Source organism: Neocloeon triangulifer, unplaced genomic scaffold (genome assembly GCF_031216515.1).
Source record: "Neocloeon triangulifer isolate White Clay Creek 2 clone unplaced genomic scaffold, ASM3121651v1 ptg000012l, whole genome shotgun sequence".
Taxonomy (NCBI): Eukaryota; Metazoa; Arthropoda; class Insecta; order Ephemeroptera; family Baetidae; genus Neocloeon; species Neocloeon triangulifer.
The window spans coordinates 10,029,744-10,055,509 of record NW_026775554.1 but is presented as its reverse complement, the minus strand read 5'-3'; the positions used below and the strand labels follow the sequence as shown (position 1 = coordinate 10,055,509).

Genomic DNA, 25,766 nt, shown 5'->3' with positions numbered 1-25,766 from the left:
TTATTGTAAGAAATAAATTTGAATTTTCACCTTTTTCTCCAGTATGAATGATAAAGTTGCAAATAATTTCTTTAGTCATATTAATGTATTTACATTTTACAATTAATCTCATTTAAAATAAAAACTGCTCCTAACGTCAATGCTTGTGCTCTATTATTTTTCTACAACGCCACCACCTACTCGGTAATTATAAACCCCTCCCAAGGAGGCGTGGTCTTTTACCTGGAGCTTTCCGCAGGGACGGCGGCCGGCGGCTGCGAGAGGCCACAGCAGAGCAGCATCTCTGGTAAAGGACCCGAGCGCACTGCTTTTTTCTTTCTCGATGGTCATAAGTGCGCGGCGCGCGGAGCCGAGCGGATCAAAAGCGCGAGATCGTGTATCGAAAAGTGCGATGATGTGTGTGTGACATGACACCTTTGTGCTCGTCTCCGCGGTTTCTTCTTCTGATGCTACAAAGCGGCCGGCCGCGTGTGCAGGCACTATGTGGCTAGAGGCCCGCAAAGGTCCCGACAAACCGAATCACCTCCCGCGGCCAGCGTCGGCCGTCAGTTGGCAAGTCCGCGTCCTCTGCGTCCTGTGCGCCGCCACCCTTTTGCAGACTGTTGGAAACCTCAGGTTATTATTTTTAATCTTACATAAATATATTGTATATAATTATCAGTCCTATAACTGCATTTGACCTCTTATTGGTCCCCATTGGCAATTTTTATACTATTTTTTCGTGAATGAAAAAGATGCAAAATAATTTTTTGCTCGCTAGTTTTTAGTAAATTTGGTTATCTTGCTCTTTTGATTTCTTAACAAAATCTTGAAAGTTTGGAGCTTTGGCTTAAATGATAGAATTGATGCAAGTTATAAGTTTGTGACAATCTTATTCGAATAAATTTTTTTAAACTTGAAGGTTTTCTTAGAAAATGAATGCTATTTTTCCAAGGCATTTGCGTTGTACTGCTTGGAACCTCTATTAATTGTAAGTGTAAAATACATTTATTTCAAATGTATTCAATATTTTATCCAATTAATCAACATTAGTTGTTTTGTAATGGCTCTGAAGAAAATTTGAAAGTTCCAATAGTTGATGTTTTTGTTCTGAAAATTTAAAACTCAATGGTTGCCAATCTTTGAGCAAAGTTATGGAGAATATCTTACGTTAGGATGAATAATTTTTATTGAAATTGCATATTATGGCCTCTTTAAGTTTTCATTTTTATCAATTAAAATTGTTGACGCTCTGAATTTATGATACAAATTGCTGCTGTTGATGTTTCCAAATATCTTATGCTGCATTTTAATTTTAGTTGTCATACAATTTTTTCCTCTTTTATTTTTTATTAGAATGTCTGATGGCGTTTTAAATCTTCAAAGAGGTGCGCCTGGCGCGTGCAATGGACACCTTTTCAGGCAATGCATTATCATGCGTAATGCGCAATGAATATTCATTAAGAGTTGCCAAACATTTTCATATATTCACGTTATTTTCTGGAAGTCTATATGATGGTTAATACAAAGTATGGAAACATCTCCCGTTGCCGATTATCGCTTGTTATACGACCCGAAAAAGGCGCAGAGCGGCTTAAGTATGCTTTTAGTCACTCCTCCTCATTACTCTTATCTGGGAATTCAATATTCATTGCAAATTACCAAAAAATCGGACAAGTCTGAAAAACGTTTTTGAGTGCTTTCTGCAATAAACTACGGCCAAAATCACCGAACGTCTTTGTTTTTTCATTTTCCAAAACAAAGAATGCTTTTACTGTAACTGAAGGCCGGCGACGCTCATTGAAGACTTTTCGAGTTGAGAGATTTTATCAAATGAAAAATGCCTTTACACTATTCCTCGTCAGTGCGCGGAGCGAGAAAAAACTTGCCCATCAGCTGTTTTGTCCCATCTACATAAAAGTGTGGAAAATTTCCGCGGAGGATCAGCATATAAAGATGCGGAGTGAGTTATTGAGGCAGCTATATGAATTTATTTCAGCATTTTTATATACCTGGGAATGGGAGCTACCGAGAAAAAACGTTTCCTCTCGAGGGGCAAATAATAAATTTTGGAGCAAAAAATATAAATAAATTTTATGTTGAGGAGAATCGCGTTTCGAGATGCAAACAAAGTATAAAACATTCGCCGGCGAAATGTGATTTGATCTTTCGTGTCTGCGCTCTCTGTTATAAATCCGACGGAGAGAGAGAGGAGACTGCAAAAATATATTTCATGCAGATTACGTCCGCGCCTCTCGAGTAAAAAAGAAGTTTCGTTCCGAGATTGCTTCATCGCCGACCCAAAGAGATTAATTGATAAAAGCGGGTTATGGAGTAATTTAATTAACTTATTTTTATGCGTGTTTTATTGGCGGAGAAAAACAAAGCAAAAGTGATTTGTGAATCTTATTGTAAGTTAAGGATCAAATATAAAAGGGACACATTATGTACTAATGGTTTTTTAAGCTCTAAATAAAATTGTACAGGAAAATCATACTCTTCTTTAGCCAAGATTCATATATAGAATTATATTTAAAAAATACAGTACAAAAAATTTATAAATTAAAAATAATGCAACGGTGCAAAGAAAAAAAATGCACAATCAAAACAAATTCATGCATATTTGATTCATTGTTAAAAATTATTATTTAAAAAAAAATATAAATTTGAATAAAAAAACACTAAATGAAATACTTAAATAAAAAAAGGTATTATTTTAATTAAACAAGTTTACAAGTAATATTTAAGCACTGTAAAAAGGCTGGTAGTTATAATTTTATTCCGAGCTCCCACAAAAACACATCACATATATCGCATTATTTGATTATTCCTTTCACAAATTGGCTGGGTTGCAGTTGAAAAAAAACTCGCCTCATCGCATAATATCTCCGTGTTGGTTGTGAAATAGGACTTCCAATTTTCATAAATCAATCTGCAGCTGACCATTAATGAATTCAGCGGCTGGCGGACGGTTGGCGGCGGCGGCTGCGGTGAAAGAGATGAGCAAACACGGCTTCTTTTTTATATACCTTAAGGGTGGGTTCAAAAGGGTCGCTTCTCTTTACGACCTGAGCGAACGTTCATTACCGTTCGTTGAAACTTTTATGGGTGAAGCATCGCGGTGATTATGGTATTTTTTCGCTCCAGGCTCTTTGGAGCTATCGTGCAGTCGATAAAATGGTCCATTCTGATTGAGCGAGACACGAAAACACTCTCAGCCCAGCCTCATTACAATATCGAAAAACAACCCTTCCCACGCTCCCCCTAAATCTATTCGATGTGCGTGCAGACGACAGCAGTTTGTAATATAAATCGCGACGAGATGAATGGCAGGGAAATTTCTGCTCTTCCAAAATGTGTATTTGCGTTTCTCTGACGTTGTCTCTTACGTTTAAAAGACAGAAACTTCAGATGTTTATAATTAAATGTGAATAGAAAAAATTAATTTTCTTGCAAATTTGCTAAGATTATTCTAGAATCATTAGAAAAAGAAATACCGGGAGTATTTATAAATTAAAAAGATACATTTTTTAATTGATATTATAAAAAAATTACTTTTAAAGTTTTTTAATACCGGTTTTGAAGCATTTTATTAGAAAATAAAAAATTCGACCACAGGATAGGGTGAGGCAATTGACAGAAAGATTCGGCAACATTTTTACTGTCCTTTTTTAGGAAACATACAACATTTGGGAGGAAACTGATACTATTTCTGCGATAAAATTCAAATGACCATTCAAACAGATGGCGCAATTAAGAGGGAGTCTTGATAAAATGAATAAGATATACGCTGTTTAACTTAGCTTTACAGTTCTCGGCACAAAAAGTGGGCTAAAACTAGAATTTAAGCTACGTGGGAAAAAATATTTTGTTTAAAAAAATAATCAAGTATGAAATTTAATTATTTCTGAACATGTCAAAAATACTAAAATTGTCCCATGTCTTTTATAAATAATTTCTTTTCGATTCAAAGTTATTTCTTGTGAAAAAGTTCAATATGTTTCAGATTCTTTGAGTTTTCCCAAAATCCATTGGGACAAATTTTCAACAAATTTCTTGCGTATATATATATTTAATCATAAAAGTTACAAAGCCATGCTCTTGATTTTCTCTTTTTCTCTGCTGGCTAGTTCGTTGTAATTAATTGAAATTGTATGGCCCAAAAATTGTTTCTGAAAGGCGCTGAGCTATGAGCAATCCATCATGGGACCAAAAAGGCTGCCGGTTCAGAAAGTAATTTACTTAATGTTTTATGTTAATTTGGTACCGTTTATTTTGAAGATAAATGGGAGCTGCCTCTTCACTTTGAAAATAATTAGGCTGGTATGCGGTTGGGGCACTGAATATTCTTCCTGTGTGTGTATGTAAATTTTTTGAAACTGCATCCTCTCGACACCGCTTTCCGATAATATAGCGAAAGCGAGTTTTGCTGTTTTTACAGGCCGCTTGATAAATAGGCTTAATAATATCAATTTTCTGCCCTTTTGCCTGTGCGCGCTAATTGGAAAATTGATTATGCCGGCGCACTTTATCCACACCAAAATCAGACAAGTCAATTCCAATCCTGTTATAATTAATAGCAGGCTGCTCGCTGGTGGTGATCGCTCATTAATTTTTTTCTCGGACCAGGTATGCTTTTGAGATGTGTGGGCCTTCGGCCGGTAATTAATAATATCGCAAGCGTCATATCGGCGGATTTTTGCTAATGACGGCACGTTTCAACACTCTCGACTTTCGGGAATTTAAATTTCAGGTCCCTTGCATTGCATAAAAACTCGATTGAAACTTGAGACTCTGCGCTCAGCCTCGCGTGCTTGAGGACCAATATGGGTGAAAAATGATAATTAACAACAAATTGCTTTTAAAACGCTGGCTGAAGGAGCGTATAGATAGTCGTATGTTATTGAACCGTTAAAAGCCCAATTTGGCAGTGGTCCATGTTGTATTGAGATGATTTTTATCGCGCCCACCACCGTGGACTGAACGAAACTCCTCTTCGTTCGGAGACACGTTTCGGTGAGATGGGTCCTCTCTGCGCTGAATGAAAGTGCTGTCAATTTATCTGCTGATCGTCTGTGTAATTGAGATAATTGTTTCACCAGCCATTTGGAATTGACGTCGATTAATCATTCTGCCACAAGTATGCCCACCTTTCAGATTTAAAAAGTTATACTTTTTTTTTAATTTCCCTTTATTTCATCCAAAGAATATATTATGCTTTTTTTTAAATTTAACTTTAATGATATTGGCGACTAATTGTTTCCTTCATTCAAACCCTCACAACGATTAGGTTAAGAGAGTTTTCGTGGCTTATCTGTTCGCGGGAAGAAAATTAGCCTCCCACTTTGCTAAAAGCCTAATAACTTTCAGGCCAGTTTCATTAATCAGAGCCGTTTTATTTTTGTACAAAGAAACTCATAATCATATAATGGATTATACTGTTGCGAAAGAAGCGACTGTGCATAAGATAAATATAGGCTAAAAATATTTAAAAGCTTTGCCGAGATAAACACCGTCATATATTATGCTGCGAGTTAATGCACCAATTCAACCACGCAGCTAGGACTTTTCGAATGTATTATAAATCACTCGGCCAAATGCTCTAATGAAAAGAATAAGGCAGGAGTAAATTCCTGACTCCAGCCAGCCTGACATCTCAATAAGGAATAGGAAAAAGAATAAACACACGGATTCAATTCTTTTGGTGATTTCTAGCCACTGCAAGATTTTGTTTGGAAACTTTTAACCTTGGCGAAAAAATAAGATAGACCGAGTTGTCTTTTGCCAAGTTTGCTGCAAGAAAAGTGGCTGCCGCTGTGCGAGGAATTTTCTGCTTGTACATAGCACTGGCAAAAAAATCGCTGAGCTCCTTTAATTAAATTGAAACAGATTTATTTATGGCTGGAGCAGCAGAAGAGCGCTTCGCAGGCAGATGAATTAACCTTGAAATGGGCCCATTCTCTGCCGAGCAAATAAATGCTGCTGCGCGCACACACACAGCCTCAGAAAGAGAATATCAGCTTTTTTTACCAAGAAGCGATCGATTGTAGTCAATGGGCTACTGCCGACCTGATATAAATAAGAATTTTTTTTTCACCCAGCTGAGTTTTGCAACTCACATGTAGCAGAAAAACCGAAGCCCCTCTTGAAGCTGATGGAGAGGAAGTGTCTGTAGTGATTTTTACATTCCCTTTATTTTGGCCAGATATGTATTTTGAGTGTTTGTGGTGGGCTTTAATCCAGGTGTAATCCGTTTTGCCAGATTTTACACGATCAGCACCAGCAGAGGCAGCGAAAACAAGTTACATTAAATTTTTGACATGTGGCCAAACAACTTCTCCGCGGGTCTTCGTAGACAAAAGAGTCCTCGTTTTTCATTTCCCTAAACATCGAAATGCTAAGATGCTTTTTATTTTCCTTTATTTTCTTATAAGGCATCCATGTTACATTAATTTTGAAAGCCTACAACAAATGTTTTCTAAATATATTTCAAAGAAAACTTATCTATTTAAAATACTTTAGATTGATACACTTGTTTTAAAAAATAAATTTCTTTGTTTCTTTGTTTATAGGTTTTGTTTTTAAGATTGCTATATGAATGCATCAGTAACCGCGGCATACTTCTTACGCCGTCTTTACACAAAACTAAAAGCTGCAATAAATATAGGGATTTGCCCATTTCTCCATTTCCTATATATATACACTGTCGAATGCATTGAAGAGCTCTGAGACGAACACTAATGGGAAGACTATCGTGTCTCATAAAATATTCTTTGTATAATGCAGGCTCTCATTGTTATTTTATGTAGCTTTTCAATTAAGTGCTGCTGTTTGCGAAGCCTTAATCTTTTTATTGATGGCAAAGAGAGCTTTATATCGGATTAAAAGTATCTGGTTGCATTGCACAACTGTTCCTATCAAGTTTCAATCTTATTGCAGCCCAATAAGAAAGCAAAATCAGAGACTAGGTTTCGTATAATTCTCATTAATTTATTCCTGTTTTATTTTTGTCATATGTTCAGCCTAATTTAAATTTGCAGCATGTTCGAGGGCAATAAGGCATACCGTTTTTAAGTGAAAACTTTTAAAAAATAGATTTTTTTATTATCTGCTTCAAATAAAATTAAATGGTGAAGTTAAAAGTGTCCGAATCCAAAAGTTTCAGCTTCATCAATTTTAAAGCTTGTAGAATAACGACTTACAAGACTGCTATTATAAAAATTATTAGATCTCATATCCAACCTGATTTTGACCAAAAGCAAGTCCATTGTAGTGGCAGCCGTTTTAACTTTCAGATCGCGTGACCTCTCTTGGCACTTCCGAGTCTTCAGCTATTTGGGCGCGCGTAACCTTTTTTGTCACGAAAAGCACTGCCCGCTCGATGTCAGCCGTATACCTTGAAAGCCTGTCATTATTGTAATAATGTGCCGACCGCTCCCTCGCTGCGCGCGGTAATCCAATAATAATTGTCCTCATCAAATGTTTATTATTCAAATCCACTTAACCGGTTCCTCCAAAAATATAATAATTTTTTCTCTCCCCAACAAAATAATCAACCTACAGAGTTTCGTCTGAGAGAACGCACACACTATCTCATAAAAAGGTTGCCTATGGAGAAAACGATACTCTCGATGCGCGAGTGTTTTTATTACAAAAATATTCATAATTTTAACACCTCTGCGTCCCATTTTGAGAAGAGGGATAAGCTCCAAAGGAAAGGGCCGCGTGTGATGAATTATTTATTATTGAGAGAGAGAGAAAAGGAGGACCTCGTTTCCTCATTCATTCTCACCGATAGGAGATTTTAATGCTGGTTCGAGTCGCTCGTCCAAATGTAAGAATTCGTGTTCGCCTCTCATGATCGCGTTATGTACTAACGATTGAGGTATAAATTTACACGAAACGTACTTATGTACGTTTATAGTAAATTTATACCGACGATTGTCGAGAGAGGCCTCTTTGATAAAGCAGAAAAAGAGCGACGTGCCGCGTGCTATGTGTGTGTTGTGCTGCGGCTTTGTTGACATGATAAAACTATTAAGACGCCTCAATAAAACACCGACGCTCAAACTGATAAAATGCGTTTTGTTTAATTAACAGTGCAAAGGATTTATTCATCGGGGCTGCTATAAAGATGAGGTGGATTTATAAACAGAATGATTTGTTTTATTATATTACTTTTCAAATCGCTTAGAAGGAATTTCGTGCGCTTAAAACTCACAAAGACTGTGCCTAACTGAAAACTTCTGTTTGAAATATCAAAAAAATAATAAAATATTTATTATGCTAAGATCAAAGATATCGATACAATGTGAAATTAATTTTTTTTGGGTATAATGCCCTTATATTAATCCAGAGTAATGCTTATTTTTCTTATTTTATTTTATTCATGATGCATGAAAAGCAGACGAAGTCTCCAAAGACTTTTACTTATGATTAAATAAATGGTGCTATACATATATTTTAGCAATCAAATGGGGATTAGATGAGAAATTCTGACATTTTTTCAATTATCTTGGGCTTATTGTCAGTTAGTAAGAATAACAATCATTACATAGAAATTTCTATCTATCTTTTGGAAAAACTTAAAAGTTTCCAAAACAAGAACAACTTCAGGAATACAAAAACAGTGTCAGGAATACTATCTAAGTCCAGAGTGGAAGAAATTTAAAAAAAAAAAATACATCATAATTTAATAATTTTTTAAACCTGCATTTTGTATTATGAAACTTCTCATAATTTATTTTGCATGATTGCCAAGAGCGGTTGCAGACGTCTCCCTATGTCTGCACTACGATGCCCGAGTGTTCTTTGAACAACGAAAAAAATTGAAAAAATATGGCCGTGCACCTCTTTGATATGTCGACACAAGAGAAAAATATGAAAGCAATGCACCCTAGTCTGAGCTCGGTTTGAAGTTCAAACCCTTGGTTCGCGAAAACGCACAGCTGCCTTTATAGAAATCGCCGCCGGCCAATTGCGAGGCTCCAATTTAATGGTCTCGTACTCCCGCGCTTGATATAATATGTGCACGCGGTAATGGAAGCCAAGTGCACAAGGGCACTTACAAGCAGTTTGATCCCCACGTTTTCACTCACAGCCGCGCACAGACCAAAGCAAAAATGGAGGCAAACCTCGCGTCCTAATTTATTGGCCTTTTTTGCTTTTCGCGGGGCCATTGAAAGCGCTTAAGTGAATGAAATGCCATTCCTCGTTTTATAAAAGGAAAAAATGTAAAATAAATTTGAAGGTCTGCGCGAATGTACTCCCGCACACAATTCGCGCGTATATTAAAACTGGCCCTGTGTGTATAACATCTGAAAGTCCGCGCGCATGGGGGAATGGCTTTTTTATTGCGAATAATTTATCTCATTTGCATGGAAAGAGTCCCGACGCGTCTCATTTTTATTCTTCAGTCGGCGGAGCTGAGAGATGAGCGTGCAAGGTGTCGTGCTTGCTAATTGGGCTGCCCATAAACCCTGCACAAGTTTCATATTTGGACCATTGCTAAACAGGTTATCCTGCAGAAGAGTCCTCTCTCGCGCACTCGAGACACATTAAAATTCAATTTTGCACTCGTCACGTGGACCCAAACTAGAACAATTTACGCATGGGCAGGCAATATATGTGCGCTCGATGGTTCGAGAAAAACTCTAATACAGACGCAGTAGCACCCCACAATCTCTGCAATCTCGAAGAATATGGTAATGACTTTGTAAAAAAGTCATCTCCTCGAAGATGAAATTAATTTTTAACATGCTGGCATTCGGGAAGCAACTCGGACCGCACACAAAGAAAATTACTTCTCTCAGATATTTTTATGCCGTCCCAGTCATTTCGCCTGGAAATTTATGTCCCTCTCCTTTTACTCAAAATCGCAGCGCGGTTTCCCCTCTCCATGACCATAAAATATTAAAGATGACCCAAAGAGGAACGCGTCTTCATCAATCCAGCAAAGTTTCTATTGTCGACCGCCCTTGCTTTGTTATATGTATATCTTGTTTTTTCCAACTTGAGAGTGGCTCGGCTCAACTGAGTATAGAACAGTTTCAAATGTGTTGATAATTTTACAAGACAAATGAAATTCATGAAACAATCAAATAATTTGTTTCAGGTTTTTGTAAAATTAATTCTGTGTGATTAATAAAACTATAAAATAATTTATAAGGAAAAGTGGAAAAACCTATTTGCATTTATGACGCTTTCTTTTGAAACTGATTAATTTAAAATGTATTTTGCTGTGCTCGTCTTGAATTATTTATTCTTGTCTGCCTCTGAACCCTCCTAAATCTCCAGCGTGAAGTCTTAATCTCAACACATACGTTTCCTTTATCCTTGCTTCGGCTAGGTGCCAATATCAATTTTGCCGCAGTGCGTGGGCATGCCTTAATTTGATAGTCCAGCACGCGCGTGGAACTAAGTCAGAGAAAGCAACCGCAAGAGTCGCGGCCGCACTATCCAGCAAATCACTATATATTTATTTCCAGTTGGTCCTAACAATAAACCATAATACAATTTACAATATTAGATTGAATGTCAAGAAAAAAGAAAAAATTTACTGTCTCTAAATTGCAGAAAAATTTAATTTAGGTTTTTTAAATTTTATTTTCTATATAGAAAGAAATATTAATTTTGGTGTTGGTTCTTTTATGAATTGCAGGGTCGTGTCAAGTGTTGTGGCTGCTCTGGGTGCTCATGTGATTTGCGCCCGCATTCCTGGCCTCACTCCGAGGCAAAGAGACTTGTGCCGGACCACACCGGACGCGATCGCCGCCGTCAGTGAGGGTGCCCGACTCGGGACACTGGAGTGTCGGTACCAGTTCCGAAATCAAAGGTGGAATTGCTCCACAATCAGCAGCGACGCTGTTTTTGGACACGTCATGGTCGTTGGTAAGTTAATATCCGAATAACTTTTGTAGCTCAAAATCCCTTTTGAATGTTGAGGTCGGTTAAAATAATAACCATTTAGAAAAAGTTAATCGAGTAAAAAACCGTTTTCTTTTTTTTTGCAATAGCCAAAATTCTTCCATTGGAGTTTGTGAGATCAAGGCAGACAATTCAAAGGAGGAAAATCACGATTGGAGATAAATTTTATCCTCTCTTTTCATTAAAACATGGAAGGGCTCTTAGAACACACTTGTTTGCAAAAGACCTCTTTTCATAACACGAGCCTATTCCACTATCTCCCTGTGATATAACCTGTATAATAATGGTCCTGTTTTATTATCCAATAAAATAGATGCAGCCTTAATCTCTAGTCAAACAGGACTTGCCACAAAACAACCAGTATTAGATAATTTGCAGTTTTCCTGCCGTGTGTTCTTTTTTTAAAATGATGTAATTTTCGGAGGCGCCTGTCTGAAGCACTTTAATGATACATTTCAAAAGCAAGTGCTGAAAGAAGCGGCTCTCGATAAAGAAATCCACCCTGTGTTTAGGCTTCGCAATTACGTTGTGTTTTGCGCTGAGAGAGAAGCGGATTATCATTAGCTGCGGAGCTTGTCATTAAATCGACAGACAATCCCCCCTTGATTTTTTTTTATAAGTAATGACCTGCAGAAAATTCCAAAGTAAGTCTGGCTGACGGCGCCCCGCTGCGAAAATTGGAAACAATTTCAACGCGCGCGGCCACAGGCAAGCCGCAATATCAGTTTGAGAGAGGAAAAGTTGTTTTTATATTTATTTTTCACTCTGCTCGTAGCGAGTTTGAAATTTACAACGCCTTGAGTAAATAATAATATGGCGAATGAAGATATTTTTATGTGAATAAATGAGTCCGATGGCTTGTTCTCGCCCGGGACTATCAAGGTGTTCTGCCCACCAGAGCCCATCTGATATATCCAAATTGAGCTTTGCGTATGATAAATCACCTGTCTCGAGGTAATACACCACGTTAATGCCTGATTCATTGCGTGTAGGAACAATTTTTCCGAGCGAAGGATGCGTAAATCACTATATGCGCGCCGCCATCCTATGTGTTGTGTATACAGATGTTTGAATGGATTAACACGCGCATTATGTATACTTGCTGCTACTCTGAGAAATTATATGCTTATTTCTGCAGCAGACTAAACTAACAGATGGAAGTGCACTCCTCAGACTGCGAGGGAAGCCATCAATTCCCATGCTGATTCTGAATTACACGTTTTGCCGGCAAGCAATAATAACTCACAATCAGCCTTGTTGCGAGGAGAGCAGTATTTTGGATTATTACACGCTATCTGCAAATGTTATGGGCCGCTCGATACATAACTCATGCAATGCTGCAAAATAAATCTGCGTATTGCCGTCTTGCAGTACATGCAATAAAATGATTCGACTCTTTTCATTATTTTCAGTCAAGTCGATTTAAAAAAAAAAAAAAATCAATTGCACTCCCAAGGATGAATTCTTTTATCATGCAAGGCTCAAGAACTTGAAAAAAAGTACAAAATATGATTTTTAGCCATGCTACAAAGAGACATCCATAATTATTCAGAAAATAAGTTTCAATCATCAAAAATTTTTATTTGAAGAAAGCTATCAGCATTTTTTGTTATAATTATCTAATTTATATTTATATATATTTAGTTTTATTGAAATTTAATAAAAACAATTTTGCAGCATTTTTAATTTTTTTTTTTATATTTTGGAGAAACTATCTTGTAGTAAATCAAATTTAAATGTCTGTTTAATCTTCCTACGCTTTGCAAAAAATATAGGCATGGTACAGGTGCTCTCAATTTCACAACGAGAACGATGTCATTTTAGCTTTTGCTTCTGATTCAGAAGTCTGAGAAGTGCTACCTGAGACTGTAATGAAATTTGTGTTTGCTTAACATGAAGACTGGCGGGGGGTCTTCGGCTTTGTAGGCACCGCCTTCGTCAGTATTTGCTATTGTTTGCCGCGCCATGTTTAGTGCACAAAATCAGAGCTTGGACTTTGCAAAGGCAAAGATTTCACGCTTTCACTTGCCCCTCCACTGCAATAATTTACAAGTCACTCCTGCAAACCTAGAAATTTTGCATTTTCTATGCTTTTTATGACACAAACAATTTAATATGGATAATTTAAAAAAGTTCAATTGCGTGGAGATAGAATTAATTGTGGTAAATTATGCTGATTGGCCCTAATTTTGCAAACAAGAAAATTAATTTAGTCGTGGAAGAATTATATTTTGCGGTTATATTTAAAGAGATTGGAGTTGAAAGATAAAATTAATAAATTGCTTCAGATCTGCTTCAGATTCTGAATTTAAATTTATATTTAAATTTGAATAAGGGGTGCCGAATTGAAATAAAAATAAACAGCTTTTCACATTCAACAGAACACTCCTTTTTTGCATATATTTCAAATTACTTCTGAAGATGTTATGCCGAGTGAAACTTGTAGAGCACATTTATGCGATAAGGGTCTGCAAAAAATACTTTTAAATAAACAGGGAAAGATGAGAGATAGTGCGAAAGAGATCACGGCGGCAAGCGTTGGGCGTACTTGAAAATAATTTGCAAAAACGTTTCCTGCATGTCGACTCTCTCTGAATCTGCCGCGCCACCTCGCAAAAAATCACTCCTGTGTTAATTTAGCACGGAAATCTGCGGGGGCTGTTAAAAATTTGGCTTGAAAAGCTTGCACCCGGGACTTGAGTCATGCCGGGCGAAATGAGAACAAGTGCGAGACAGAAAGGTGTTTTTATTTTTCCACATTTGCATACTGATTCAAAAACACAGAGTTTAAACTAAAGTATGTTCAGTGAAAATAAAAAAATACAAACATGTATTCAATATGAGAAAAAGGGAGACGAATCTCATTAGTAAAATTCGTCGCACTGAAATTTTTTCTACGTCGGCAAAGAAAAGCAAAAGCGCGCAAAATTTAATTTGTACAGCCTACACTTTTGTCAAAATTCAGATTGAAATAAATATCAGTATTGTGAAAAAGCTGTTGAACATTTCCCACCCAGAGCGAATCTCTCTGAAAGCGTGTAAAGCACTTGGGAGCAGATTTCAGTTATCCGCTGCGAGAATAGCGAGAGCAAGGCAAAGTGACAACCACGGTGATTTATTTGAGTCAATTAAAATGGTCAATAGTCAACCTCTGCAGGCAATTTATTTAATTTAAAACTGGTTGCGCTGTCAATTATTCTTTTTCTGTTATCCAATAAATTAATCACTTTCCTGCATGCTATTAGTCGATGTAGAGTTAGAAATCAGCAGTTTCGGTCGTAGCTCACTCAAAAATCCCCCATCTTGATTCCCGAGTGTCACACTGATGCACACATAAATAACTCAAAAAGCTTTTATGGTAAATTAGGTGAACCAAACCTCGTCTTTTCACAAAAAATGGAGCTGCAAAATATTTCACTTTCAATTTTTTTTTAACTCGTAGCGTGTTTTTTTTAGAGTATACCTTCTTTAGCTCCGATTGTGAAAGAGACTTTTTACAATGCGTGCAGGGTCATTATTGGCCCTATTGTCTGGCCCGTTGCTGCAGCGCGCATCTTTGATGTTTCCATTATTACCTGCGCTCTTCTTCTCATCTCCCTTCTCTCACCTGGACATGGTCCGAGCTCTTTTATTAGCTGCGGAGCCTTCTGCTGAGTAATTTGACCCCAGGAGATGCAGTTACATCAGCTGCTTAATGAAAGAAAAAAAATGTGTCAAGTTTATCGCACCCCATTTGAGGTTTTTGCTCCCTTGACCGATATTGGCGATATTAAAAAATTTCAAAAATGGAATAATTTGCAAATATCGATGAATTATGAGGACTCAAATGCTTTGAATAAAATTCAACAAATTACTTTTCCCTAATGAAAGGGTGCCCTTTGTGAACTGGACATGAATGAAAAAGCTTTTTATGGTTAAGAATTTTTAATATACCGAGCGCGCGTTTTGTTATATTACCTTTTATATATGCGAGATGAAATCCTTTGAAAGTGCCCTGTTATTAAATAATATGTATGACATTTATAGAGATCGAATAACGCGCTCGCAGACCCATGTCAGAGGGTCTCGCTCGTTCCTTCCTCTCGTTGCCGAGAGCAGCATCAATACAAAAGCAGCATGCTAAACAATGTACAGTCTTAACATCGATTTATCAAGCCACGATTTCAATTACAAGACAGATCAATGTTGTTATCTGCAGACTCCTGCTGGCTCTGCACAAAGTGAATATATGTGGAAAAGGAATTCCTGTTCTTATTATAACTCATTATTATATTCGATCGGGACCGCTTGCGTGCAGCGTCGAATCGGTTAAGGACCATTATTATTAACTGTACAAGGGCACGCTAATTTATTTTTCGGCCGGAAAGCTGTTTTAATTGCACCTATTATACGTATCATTTTGGGCAGAAAAACCTCATAAATATTTCATGTGCGGCGTGAGTGTATCAATTAACACTGTGCCAAGTAGTTTTCGCCAAAATTGATAAATTAATGCAGTTTTTACTGCGAGCAAAAATTAACTTCCCTACTAAAAGCATATTAACTGGGTGAATATTCATAAAATATGTGCTGGACGCATATTTTTCTGCTCTCCAGTGTGGCTTTTGCGAGCAAATTTCCCGAAACGTTAAAAAGTTTCAAGAAATTCTTTTGAATATTTTAAATATTTGTCTTCTGGATGATGAAAAATTCATCATTGTTTCTAATTATGGATACAAATAACTACAAAATAAAAAATATTATAATTTAATTTAACCACGTTTTAGTTTTAAGTACAAGAAAAATAAGCATATAGCAGTGGAATGGAATTTCATATGTATAGTCCATTCAGCAAAAGCAACATAAATTAATTATAAAATAATATAAACTAAAAAAAATGTTTCAGCATTTTCTTGTCTCTGCGCCTCTGCTTAAAAATGAAAGCTCGACTCATCAAGAGGAGAACACGGGGCCATTAGATAAATTTATAATTTACAAACTTGCCGATTCCCCCGTTAGAAATTGAAGATTCAAGCGGCTCCCACGCACACTTACCTCTCGCGCAGGATGACTGGTGGAACATTTTTTCCTCTATAGAGCGAGAGGAGCCAGTTCATTTTAATAATCGAGTTGGTTTCTCTTTCGAAATGGTCCGATTTACCAAAGGGCAGATGAAAAATGGACGCAATCTGTAACGCAGCCCGCAGGTGTCAACATGAAAGAGCAGCTCACGTCTTCATTGCTGCCGAGAGATAAATCTCGGCGTAGCAAAAACCCCTCGCTGAGCTTTGATTGTCCTCATCAATTCACCGCCCAAATGCCGTGTCGTAAAGGGGGCCATGGAAATACTATGGCAAAAATCCGCAGTGGCTGCAGCTGCGCGAGCAATTTGTCTGGAACGATATTGTTTAAAAGTTAGCAAAAACAAATTTAAAGAGCATTGCCGTTGAGAAAAGAGGGAATCTCGTTAAGTGGGTGGATTCTGTGCTTACAATCAGATACACGATAACCCTGTACTGTTGCATTATGAATTGTCGTGCTGAGAAAAAAGTAAAAAATAATAAGATTGTGAATATTATTTTATCGCCAAAAAGATATGAAGATAAAAAAAGAAATTTGGTGGAAAAAATCACGCAACTGACGTAAGAACATGTTAGAATGTTTGTTTAAAGTAAGTGCATAACAACTGTTGGATAATTTTAATTCATTATTACTGCTCTTTTGAAACCATAATGCAGAAAGCAGAACTTGGTTTATTGAAAGTTAATCTTTAACTTTTCCGTATTTTTATTGTTTGGAAATAATTTTTGATTTATTTAGGAATAAATTTAGATTAAATTTAAAAATTTAACTTACTTATCTTTCATTTTAATTTACTGTACAAATGTCAAAGGAAAAATGAGTTTATTCAGTCCTGCAGCTTGTATAAGCATATATTGGAAAAGTTAAAAGAGTAAAAATTGAGAACGACGTTGAACAAGACAATATTACAGTTCCCCCTCGTTGATGCCATTCTGCAAGAAATTTATGCTGCATTTATGCAGTGACAAAGCACTTGAAGTCGAACTGGAAATTCATGTGAAATTTATGAAATTGCTTGTTTCTCGTGCATGTAATGAGCGGCGAGAAATCATAATTCGACACATTGTGCGCGGCAAAGAATGGCCTTTAAACAACGCGCCCATTCATTAATTCCAAGCAGACTTCTTTATTACACGAGACAGAATGATAAAATATATGCACCGGAGTGAACTGCTTATTTTATTTAAGCGCACAAGCACACGCTGAAGTTCTTTAAAAAAAGTAGTGCCTGCTTTATTTTCTCATTCATGTAACTTTATTGCTTGGGTGTTTTTATCGTCGTCTCGTGTGCCAGCACTTGTTACTGCATATTATTATTTAGTCATTTGGACACGCGGGGAGGCATTCTTCGGGGAAAAGCATGTGTTGTAAGAAGTGCATAAAGGAGAAATTAATACATTTCCAAGTGCGTCTCTGGGAGTGTACGCTTGTTTGCTTGTTAACAGTGATTTAATGTGCCGAGGTGTGCATATTGGTGGAGAGAAAGAGAGAATTGAGTGTCCTCGTGCTGCGGTGTTGTACCGGCCTGCAAATTGAGAAAAATTTATACTGCATTTCGAGGAATCAAGCTGTGTTATTTATGGACTTTTGCACGCGCGAATCAGTTACATAAAAAGATTTACACCTCGTCCTCGCCTCTTGAAAGTCGAACTCGATATTTAACGACCTGCAAAAATTATGCGAATTCATTAAAAATGTTTTCCTAGAATTCCCCAGATCAATGAAAATAACTTGAAATTGGTTAAATAATTTAATAAATCATAGATATTTTTAATTCAATTAGAAAACAGAACAGTAACAAAAGTCAGTGAACATGAAATTCAGATAAAAATTTAATATTCTTATAAATTTTTTGTTAAAAATGCATCCTTCAATTTTTGTTCTTATTTGGTATTTTGTGTTCAGAACAAGTGTTTGAAATATAATCTGCAATTAATGTAGGTAAAATATTTCAGTGCAAAAAAAAAATAGTAACAAGACTCAGAGAACATGAAATGTAGTAGAGAAATTACACTGTGATCGGCATTTTGCGTTGAAAGGTTTAAAAATAATACACAATTATAAGCAAAAACATCACTAAAAATCCATTGCTGGAAAACCCGTTTTATATTTAGAGTAAAACTTGGACGAAAAAGGCAAGGGTCCAAGCAAGGGTGATTGTATCACCAAGGTTGCCCAACGGAGGGAAAAACTCTTCTTACAATAGTGTGGGGGCTGCTCTGTTCTTTAATTAAAAGAAATAATGACCTGAAAAGATCCATTCAGGAAAAAAATCTTTCTCAATTGAACGCTATCTCCCCGCATTGGATTGAAATTTTTATTAATGGCCAGAGAGATATCAAGTAACAAAGATTGTCGGTGCAGATTCCCACGGTTAAATGAAACAAAAAATAAACAAAAACTGCGTATTCATTAATGTGCCAGGTTGAATTAAACAAGGACAGGATTCGCTTAATCAATCGGTTCTGCGTGAAAATAAATATTTATGTACACTGGGTGATCATTTCACTTGCACCCAAAGAGAGAGAGAAAGACTAGCCGAGGGTCAAGGGTCGCAGTGGTCACGCCTTGGTTGCGCAGGTGTGGGCGCGACGGCCAGCGACAATATTGTGCTTCTCAAGTTTTCATGCATGCACTTGGGGCCACGGGACGCCCATTATTATTATCTCGGCCGCCGATCACGCGCTATGAGATGTTAATTAACGTCTTTGTACAATATTAAATGTTGTAGGTAGCGGCCGCTTAAGCAGAGCGTGGGTGAGCGGGCGGCAGAAATTTATGCTGCAATTATCTCACTTTGCTCACCGGCGCTCGCACTCCCAGCTTTTCTCGGTTTTGGAAACTTCGCCTCGCTCCTCAAGTGCCTCCTCTCGCACGAATTTCCCTACGGAATAGTTTCAAGTCACGACAACGCCGCAAGTTCTTGCTTTTCATATTTGATTAAAAATTACCTTATTATATCGCATGGTTTGCAAAATACTTGGTTTTTCTGATTTGGTAGTAAATACCTGAAAAAAATTGAATTTAAAAAGAAAGTAACAAAGACTTTTATTATTCAATTTGTGAATAATACTTTTTTTTATTTATTGACAATATTTTTAAATAGTGATAAATATTTATTCATCAGTTTAGAATTCACACAAAAAATGATTAAGCAAAATAACTATACTTAACTTGTATCAGAAAATGATCAGCTCATTTTAGTTGTTAGTACTAAAGATATTATTAATTTTGATAAATACAGATATTATTAATATAAATTTGGTACAAATTTCATAAAAAATCTTTTTCCAGCAAAAATATAATTATGTTTTGTTCATGATAATCTTTTATATCGTTTAAACTTTCTATGTATACAAATGAAGAATTTAATTTTTATTTCCTTGTTATTAAATCAAAGACGCATTTCCTTTAAAGGAGGACAGTTTTATGGACATCGTCACTCTGTTTAATCTTGGATTGTTCAAATGCATTATCACCTCACGTCGGCAAATATGTTGACATTAACACATCAGCCCTGAATTCAAAGCGGCAAGAAGTGTGCGACGCGAAATTAAGATAAAAACGCCTCTTAGTGCAAACATGTAAACGCGATTTGTTGCAAAACGCGCGCGCTCTCGCGCCGCGCAAATGTTGACAAATAATTCTAGTTTCCATACTTGTAGCCGCTCATAAGATAATTCCGCCGGGCTCTCGAGCCGCGGCGAGAGAGTAAAAAACGAGAGAGACGAGTTTCGCCATGCATTATAATACACACCACCATTCACCTATTTGTCACCCATTTGCGCCCACATTCCGAGAAGGCATTTTTCATTGCTTCAAATGGTCTGCTTCAAAGAATTTATTTTTTATTTTTATGTATCTTTATTTTTATTACACTACGGTTCTAAAAATATTTAATTTAGTTGGTTGCAAACGTGTCAAACAAACACATTATCAAATAAATTAATTAATGTTGGCAGAGAATTACAATTATTACTATTCTACTTTGGAAAATAGATAAATTAAGTTCAAGAAAGCTCTAAAAAGGAAAATCTTTACAAAATATCGCCAAATAGAGAAAAAAATGAAAATATCACATGATTTCTTCACAAACCTTTTGCTAATTTGCAACAATATTGAGAATATAACAAGATTTTTGTGTAGCATTCAACATACATAATATCAATCAATTTTTGAAAACATTAAAAAATTCAAAAGATTCTTTAATTTAAAATTTTTCAGCTGCAAAAGTTAATCTATGCTATTTTTTGTGAGATAAATTGTTTCTATTTTACTATTTTATTTATTTTTGTTCGCAGGAAGCAGAGAGGCGGCGTTCACATACGCAATCGCGAGTGCCGGCGTGACCTACGCGGTGACCCAGGCGTGCAGTAGGGGCAACATTTCGTCGTGCGGGTGCGCCCCGTCCCTGAGGGCCGGCATGGTGGCCTCTGGGACTCCCATGTCAGTGGAGGACGTGACGTCGCCCGCAGGCTGGAAATGGGGCGGCTGCAGCGCCGACGTTGGCTACGGTGTGCGTTTTGCGCGCAAGTTCGTCGACGCGCGAGAGCTCGAGGGTGACGAAAGGACCCTCATGAACCTACACAACAATAAGGCTGGCCGAAAGGTGATTAAATTGTTGATTGCAGATTGCTCCTCTTTGTCTCGTCTTCAATTCGTTTAAGAATTTATGCAATGATGCCTACACTTGTGTCAAGCAGGTTGCATTATTAAATCAAACCAACTTGAGGAAAAAGGACTAAGCCTTTTGAAATGTGATCTTTAAACCAAGGAATTAATTTAATTTTTGAACATATGAAAGAAATATTTAGTTTTGATTTGCAGCAAAAAGACGAATATGCATTGATTGATTAAAACTAAATTTTCATTTCAATTAAATCAGTTCTTGAATGAATAATATTTCATCTGTTTCAGGAATGAAATACATAATTTTTTGACCAATAAAAGATTTTTATTACAGCAATCAGAACGCTGCTTAAGCAATATGAACAATGAAAATGCATTATAAGAAAACCTGCTGGATAAAAATTCGTGCAACCCCAAATGAGAAAGTTTTACTGGTTACATGCTTCTCATTTCTTTCTAATTATTTCCTTTTATTTTAACAATTTATATATTTGGTTTTGATTCACGACTTATTCTTGATGTATCTCAAGATTTTTCCTACCTTTGCTTGTGGGATCTGTGTTTTTTAAGTAATAATTCATAGTAGAATAATTTACGAGTTTTCCTCCTTTCCTGCGTATAATAACAAAGGAAGCTTTCCAATTTCTCATTTTTTAGGAGTAACATCTCAATCAAGAAAATGATGGATGCAGCTGCTCGGCTAAATCAATTAAGCCTCCCAAAATGACTTTCAATTACGGCCAGAAAGCATTGTTCGTATCTCTGTGTTCGTTTGAGCGTGGGCTCTGCCGCCGGAATAAAAGAGGGCGAAAGGGTTCTCTTCGTAGAATTTTCCTCGGCGCTCATTTGTTGTTTGATAAAGTTGGCGCGGCCATAAAAGGACTCGTCACGGAAAAATGATCATCTCTTTATGCCGACGAGTGATTACAGTACACAAGACTCTAATTTATGATTTATGCCGCCATTCGACCGCGAGTTTTGAAAGTGAGCGACCCTATAATGTCTGCCGCTACATATTTTACGAGTATGATTGAAATATTTATGCGCTTGAGGAGGCGGCGTGTTGGTTTTGCACTCGCCCAACAGCAACTGCAGCCGCATTAATTCGCGATTCATGTCTTGTAATTTATCTTAAAATTTGAAAGGAAACACGCATACCGCGCGCTCACACCTCGCTTGCACCTGTTATATCCAGCAAATTGCACGCGGAATTATTCATTTTTGCTTTTGCATTTTATTGCGAGGCACTCCTTTTACCTGCCCGCGTGGAATCGCGATCTGCCAAGTGAATCGTGAATCATATTCAATATTTTCGCATTATGTCAACCTGGAGAAAGGTTTAATACAACATAAATAAAATAACAAAAAGTGTCTGCATTCCTGAAGGTTTACGTGGTGAGAAAATTTTCGTGCATGAAAATTGTCTTGGCTTAAATTTTCAATCTTCTAGGCAAAGTTTGGCTTTTAATTGTCATATGCATTGCGGTAAACAAGGAAATTGAGATAAATCTGTATTATTTCTAGGTGTGATTGTATCCGTAAATGAATTATTTTGATCATCTGAATATTATTTTCATCGGTTTTGTGCTCTCATCTCCCACCAATGAGAAAAAATGTATTAATACAAAACAAAACTGCAATGTTATATTTTACTTTAGACACTTCGCAACATTTAAAAATTATTTATGTTTTTTTAAACTCCAATAGTTAAAGAAAATTTATAACATTTTTATTCTTAACTTTCTCATTGTAAAAGCTGTAGGGGTTTATTATTTATATGAGCTATACAAAATTAGAATATAGAAGGCAGAAGATTTACATTATATATTAAAAGTGCAGGTACTCTAATATTATTTAAATAAATAAATAATTTGATATTTTGTTAAATGTTTTTAGAGGTTCAATTTTCTTAAAAAAAGAGTATTTTTAGCGTTCCAGATGATTCTAGATAGTAATAATTATTAAAAGGTCTCCAAAATAATATTAATGGTAGATCTGGAAAGTTCCAGGAGAGGAGCTCATGTTTTCCGCCCACAGATTTGTGTTGTTCCACACCATAATTGATTTCTAATTGGCCTGAGATTTCAAAATGCATTTTAATTCATCATTTGGAGCACACACGTGTGGCACTTTGGGAACCTCTTGGGCGCGCGATCCTTTTCCGTGCACTCGTTGCTCCAGGGCTTGAACAGATTAGGCTGCGAGAAGTGCAAAGGCGTGCGGCTGCCATCAGCAAGTCCAGTTGAGGACATAAATATTTATTTCGACTACAATCAGCTCACATTTCCATTAAATTGCTACCGCGGTGAGCTTGTAATAAATATCGCAGAGGCGGCGGAAAAAAATAAATAAATCGCACCGCCCGACCGAAACATAATTTAATCAAATTGTCGTGCCATAATTGAACGCAAATAGCTCAAGGGGGTGAATATTTTACGCGTGACTCGGATCCTCGGCTAATGTATGCAAGCAAGAGTAGGACACAGAACTAAGAGAGCAATAATTTAGCTCCTCAAGGCATATATGAGATGCGAGCAGCTTTTTTAATTTAATGAAAGGCGACGCGAGTCTTGAACCATTAAATTTTTTGAAATTAAAAGAAAGTAGCTTCCTGAAGATTTTTCATTTTTTAATTCACTGATATGAAGTGTATAATATTAAAATTTAAAAAAACTTTAGTTTGATGAAGTTGACACAGGAGGAGACGATAATGGAAGTGAAGAAAACGGGGCTTTGTCCTCGTTGAAAAAATTTTGTATTTTCATTTTGCGCAATGAAAGTGGTCGCAGACCGATACCGAAACTGGTAGAGCTGTTTTGTTTTTGAATAAAAAATAATTTGTCAAAAATTGCTTGTTGTCTTCAAACTTTTGTCACATTGTTTTTTTTAAATGCATTATTTAGATTAATTTTGAATAATTTCTCTATAAAATTAATTGAAGCCTAAATTTTTGTACATGTCAATTTCGAAATAATTAAAATAGCAACGTTGAAAGATAATTTGGAAAAATTAAAATGCATATAAAATGTTCATATATTAAAAAAATATAATAATTTTAGAAACTACCAGGTCTTGTCCACTTTGTCCATAGTACTCGGTCCCTGATTATCAATTCATGCGAATAAACTGTACGCAAGACACTGTGAATCTTGAGAAGTAATAAATGAATTGCCGCAGCACGTTAGCACGGCATTCTTGCTTTTCACCAAAAGCTACACTCTTAATCATAATATTTATGAAGACGATTTTCTCGGAAAAGAAAACCGCAAGCGCAACTCTTTGAAGGAACTACCGCGCGCGACGTGCGTTCTACTTAAATGTCATAATAAAACTCACTGTCGGCCAAACTTGTTATGTTAATTCACGTTTTCTTGTGTTATTGTTTTTTATTTTCTATCAAAACTTTGCAGATCACACGCCCTTGCACGCATACAACTGCTCCAAATATTTTTCAATTTGGATTAATTTTTCAATAGTAAGAACATCACTTCAAATTAAATGCATAATCAATTTACAGAATAAATAAATTTTAAGTTAGTCCATATTTGCGCTGTTTATATTTTGCATCAATTTGCATACCCGCAGATATTTAAATTTAATAACTTAATTAATTAACATGACGCATTTCATTAATTTTATTTTTGTATCCCTTGGCTTGACTAAATTAAGAAAAATAATTTATTCTTTTTTAATGTTTCCTCTTTTGAATTGGAATGGAGAAATTTTAAGGTAAAACAATTTTTTTTTTGTTACAGGCGGTTAAAGTTAATTTGCTGACCGAGTGCAAGTGCCACGGCGTGTCGGGCAGCTGTACCCTTAAGACGTGCTGGAAGACGCTACCGCCGTTCCGCAGGATAGGCGACTACCTGATGAAGAAATACATTAAGGCGCGCACCGTGCACGCCATCTCTTCGAGTCCGGGCAAGCGCTCTGGGCCCAACAGCGTTTCCTCGGAGCCATCAGGGCTCCACCACCACCAGGGCTACCCTAGGGCGGCGTACCTGGCCCTTCGGAGGCCCACCGGGGAGGCGTGGCCGCGCAGACAAGGCACCATCAGGCGGTCGCCGCCGGTGCAGCGCAGACCCAAAAGGGCCGAACTCGTGTTCCTCCACCAGTCACCCAATTACTGTGAGAGGGACCTTGCCAGGGGTTCCCTCGGCACTACTGGACGCACGTGCAACCGATCTTCCACAGGTTGTTATACTATAATTGTCGTTAAACTAAACAAAATTTCATATCATTGGAGTGAAAAAAATAATGTAATTATTTAATGCAAAAATCAAATTTCATCTAGGTTTGAGCATAGAAATAAATTAATAAAAAGGTTGAAGTTCATAAACATAAAAATGAATTAAAAATAAGTTTTAAATTTTTATTGTAATTTTTTTATTAGCGTAATTTCCTTTTTTAAGTATGAACAAAAATTTATTCTTTTTAAAAAAAATAATCTTTTAATAAATTATGCTGCTAAACAAACCTTTTTGATCGGCTTATTTGAAATTTATGAAACTTCTGACTATAATTTTTAATAAATATTGCAAATATATAAATAAATATATTTTTTAAATGATGAAAAATTATTTTTAATTTTAAGAAAATTTTATTTTTCTTTTTAACATAAAAAAAATACTGATTTATTTTTATGAATAATTAAAACTTGCGTGTTTAGGGACTGAAGGATGTGAGGTGCTGTGCTGCGGCAGGGGCTACAACACACACCAGTATACTCGCCACTGGCAGTGCCGATGCAAATTCCACTGGTGCTGCTACGTTGAATGCGCCAAATGCTCTGAGCGGACTGAAGAGTACACGTGCAAGTGAATTTTCAACTGTAAGAAGAAGAAGAAGAAGTGAACTTCGAATTGTGAACTTGTATTGTGTCTGTGCCAATAATCAACTCACCTAAATTTTATGTATTTAATATAATTATAATATTTATACTTCATTTTATTTACCAACGTTCAAATCAGTCTTTTCAATGTTTGAAATAGTGGATGATTTAAAAAGCTTGTAATTGTGAATCAACGAATGTTTTCTGTTTATTTTTTGATTAAACCAAACAGGAAGATTCCAGAACCCTCTATTTGCTAAAAAAATCTAATATGCAGTCGTTAAATTTGCTTCTTTATTAAATCGCCTAACTTGCGCCTAAATAAACAAAATTCAGCCAA

At 36.4% G+C, this 25,766-nt stretch overlaps 1 protein-coding gene across 1 annotated transcript; it reads left to right on the top strand.

Moving 5' to 3' along the window:
* Positions 1 to 297: 297 nt before the first annotated feature.
* Positions 298 to 25,766, top strand: LOC132197084 (protein Wnt-2). Its single transcript, XM_059620137.1, has 5 exons — positions 298 to 615; positions 10,640 to 10,869; positions 20,268 to 20,575; positions 24,351 to 24,789; positions 25,265 to 25,766. The coding sequence occupies exons 1-5, from the start codon at positions 482 to 484 to the stop codon at positions 25,414 to 25,416; spliced, it is 1,263 nt and encodes a 420-aa protein (XP_059476120.1). The 5' UTR covers positions 298 to 481; the 3' UTR covers positions 25,417 to 25,766.

Excerpts from the sequence above, each read along its gene's own strand:
- LOC132197084 (XM_059620137.1), top strand. The coding sequence starts at position 482 with ATGTGGCTAGAGGCCCGCAAAGGTCCCGACAAACCGAATCACCTCCCG. Across the intron at positions 10,870-20,267 it reads TGGACACGTCATGGTCGTTG|GAAGCAGAGAGGCGGCGTTC; the intron begins GTAAGTTAATAT and ends TTTTGTTCGCAG. Across the intron at positions 20,576-24,350 it reads ACAATAAGGCTGGCCGAAAG|GCGGTTAAAGTTAATTTGCT; the intron begins GTGATTAAATTG and ends TTTTTGTTACAG.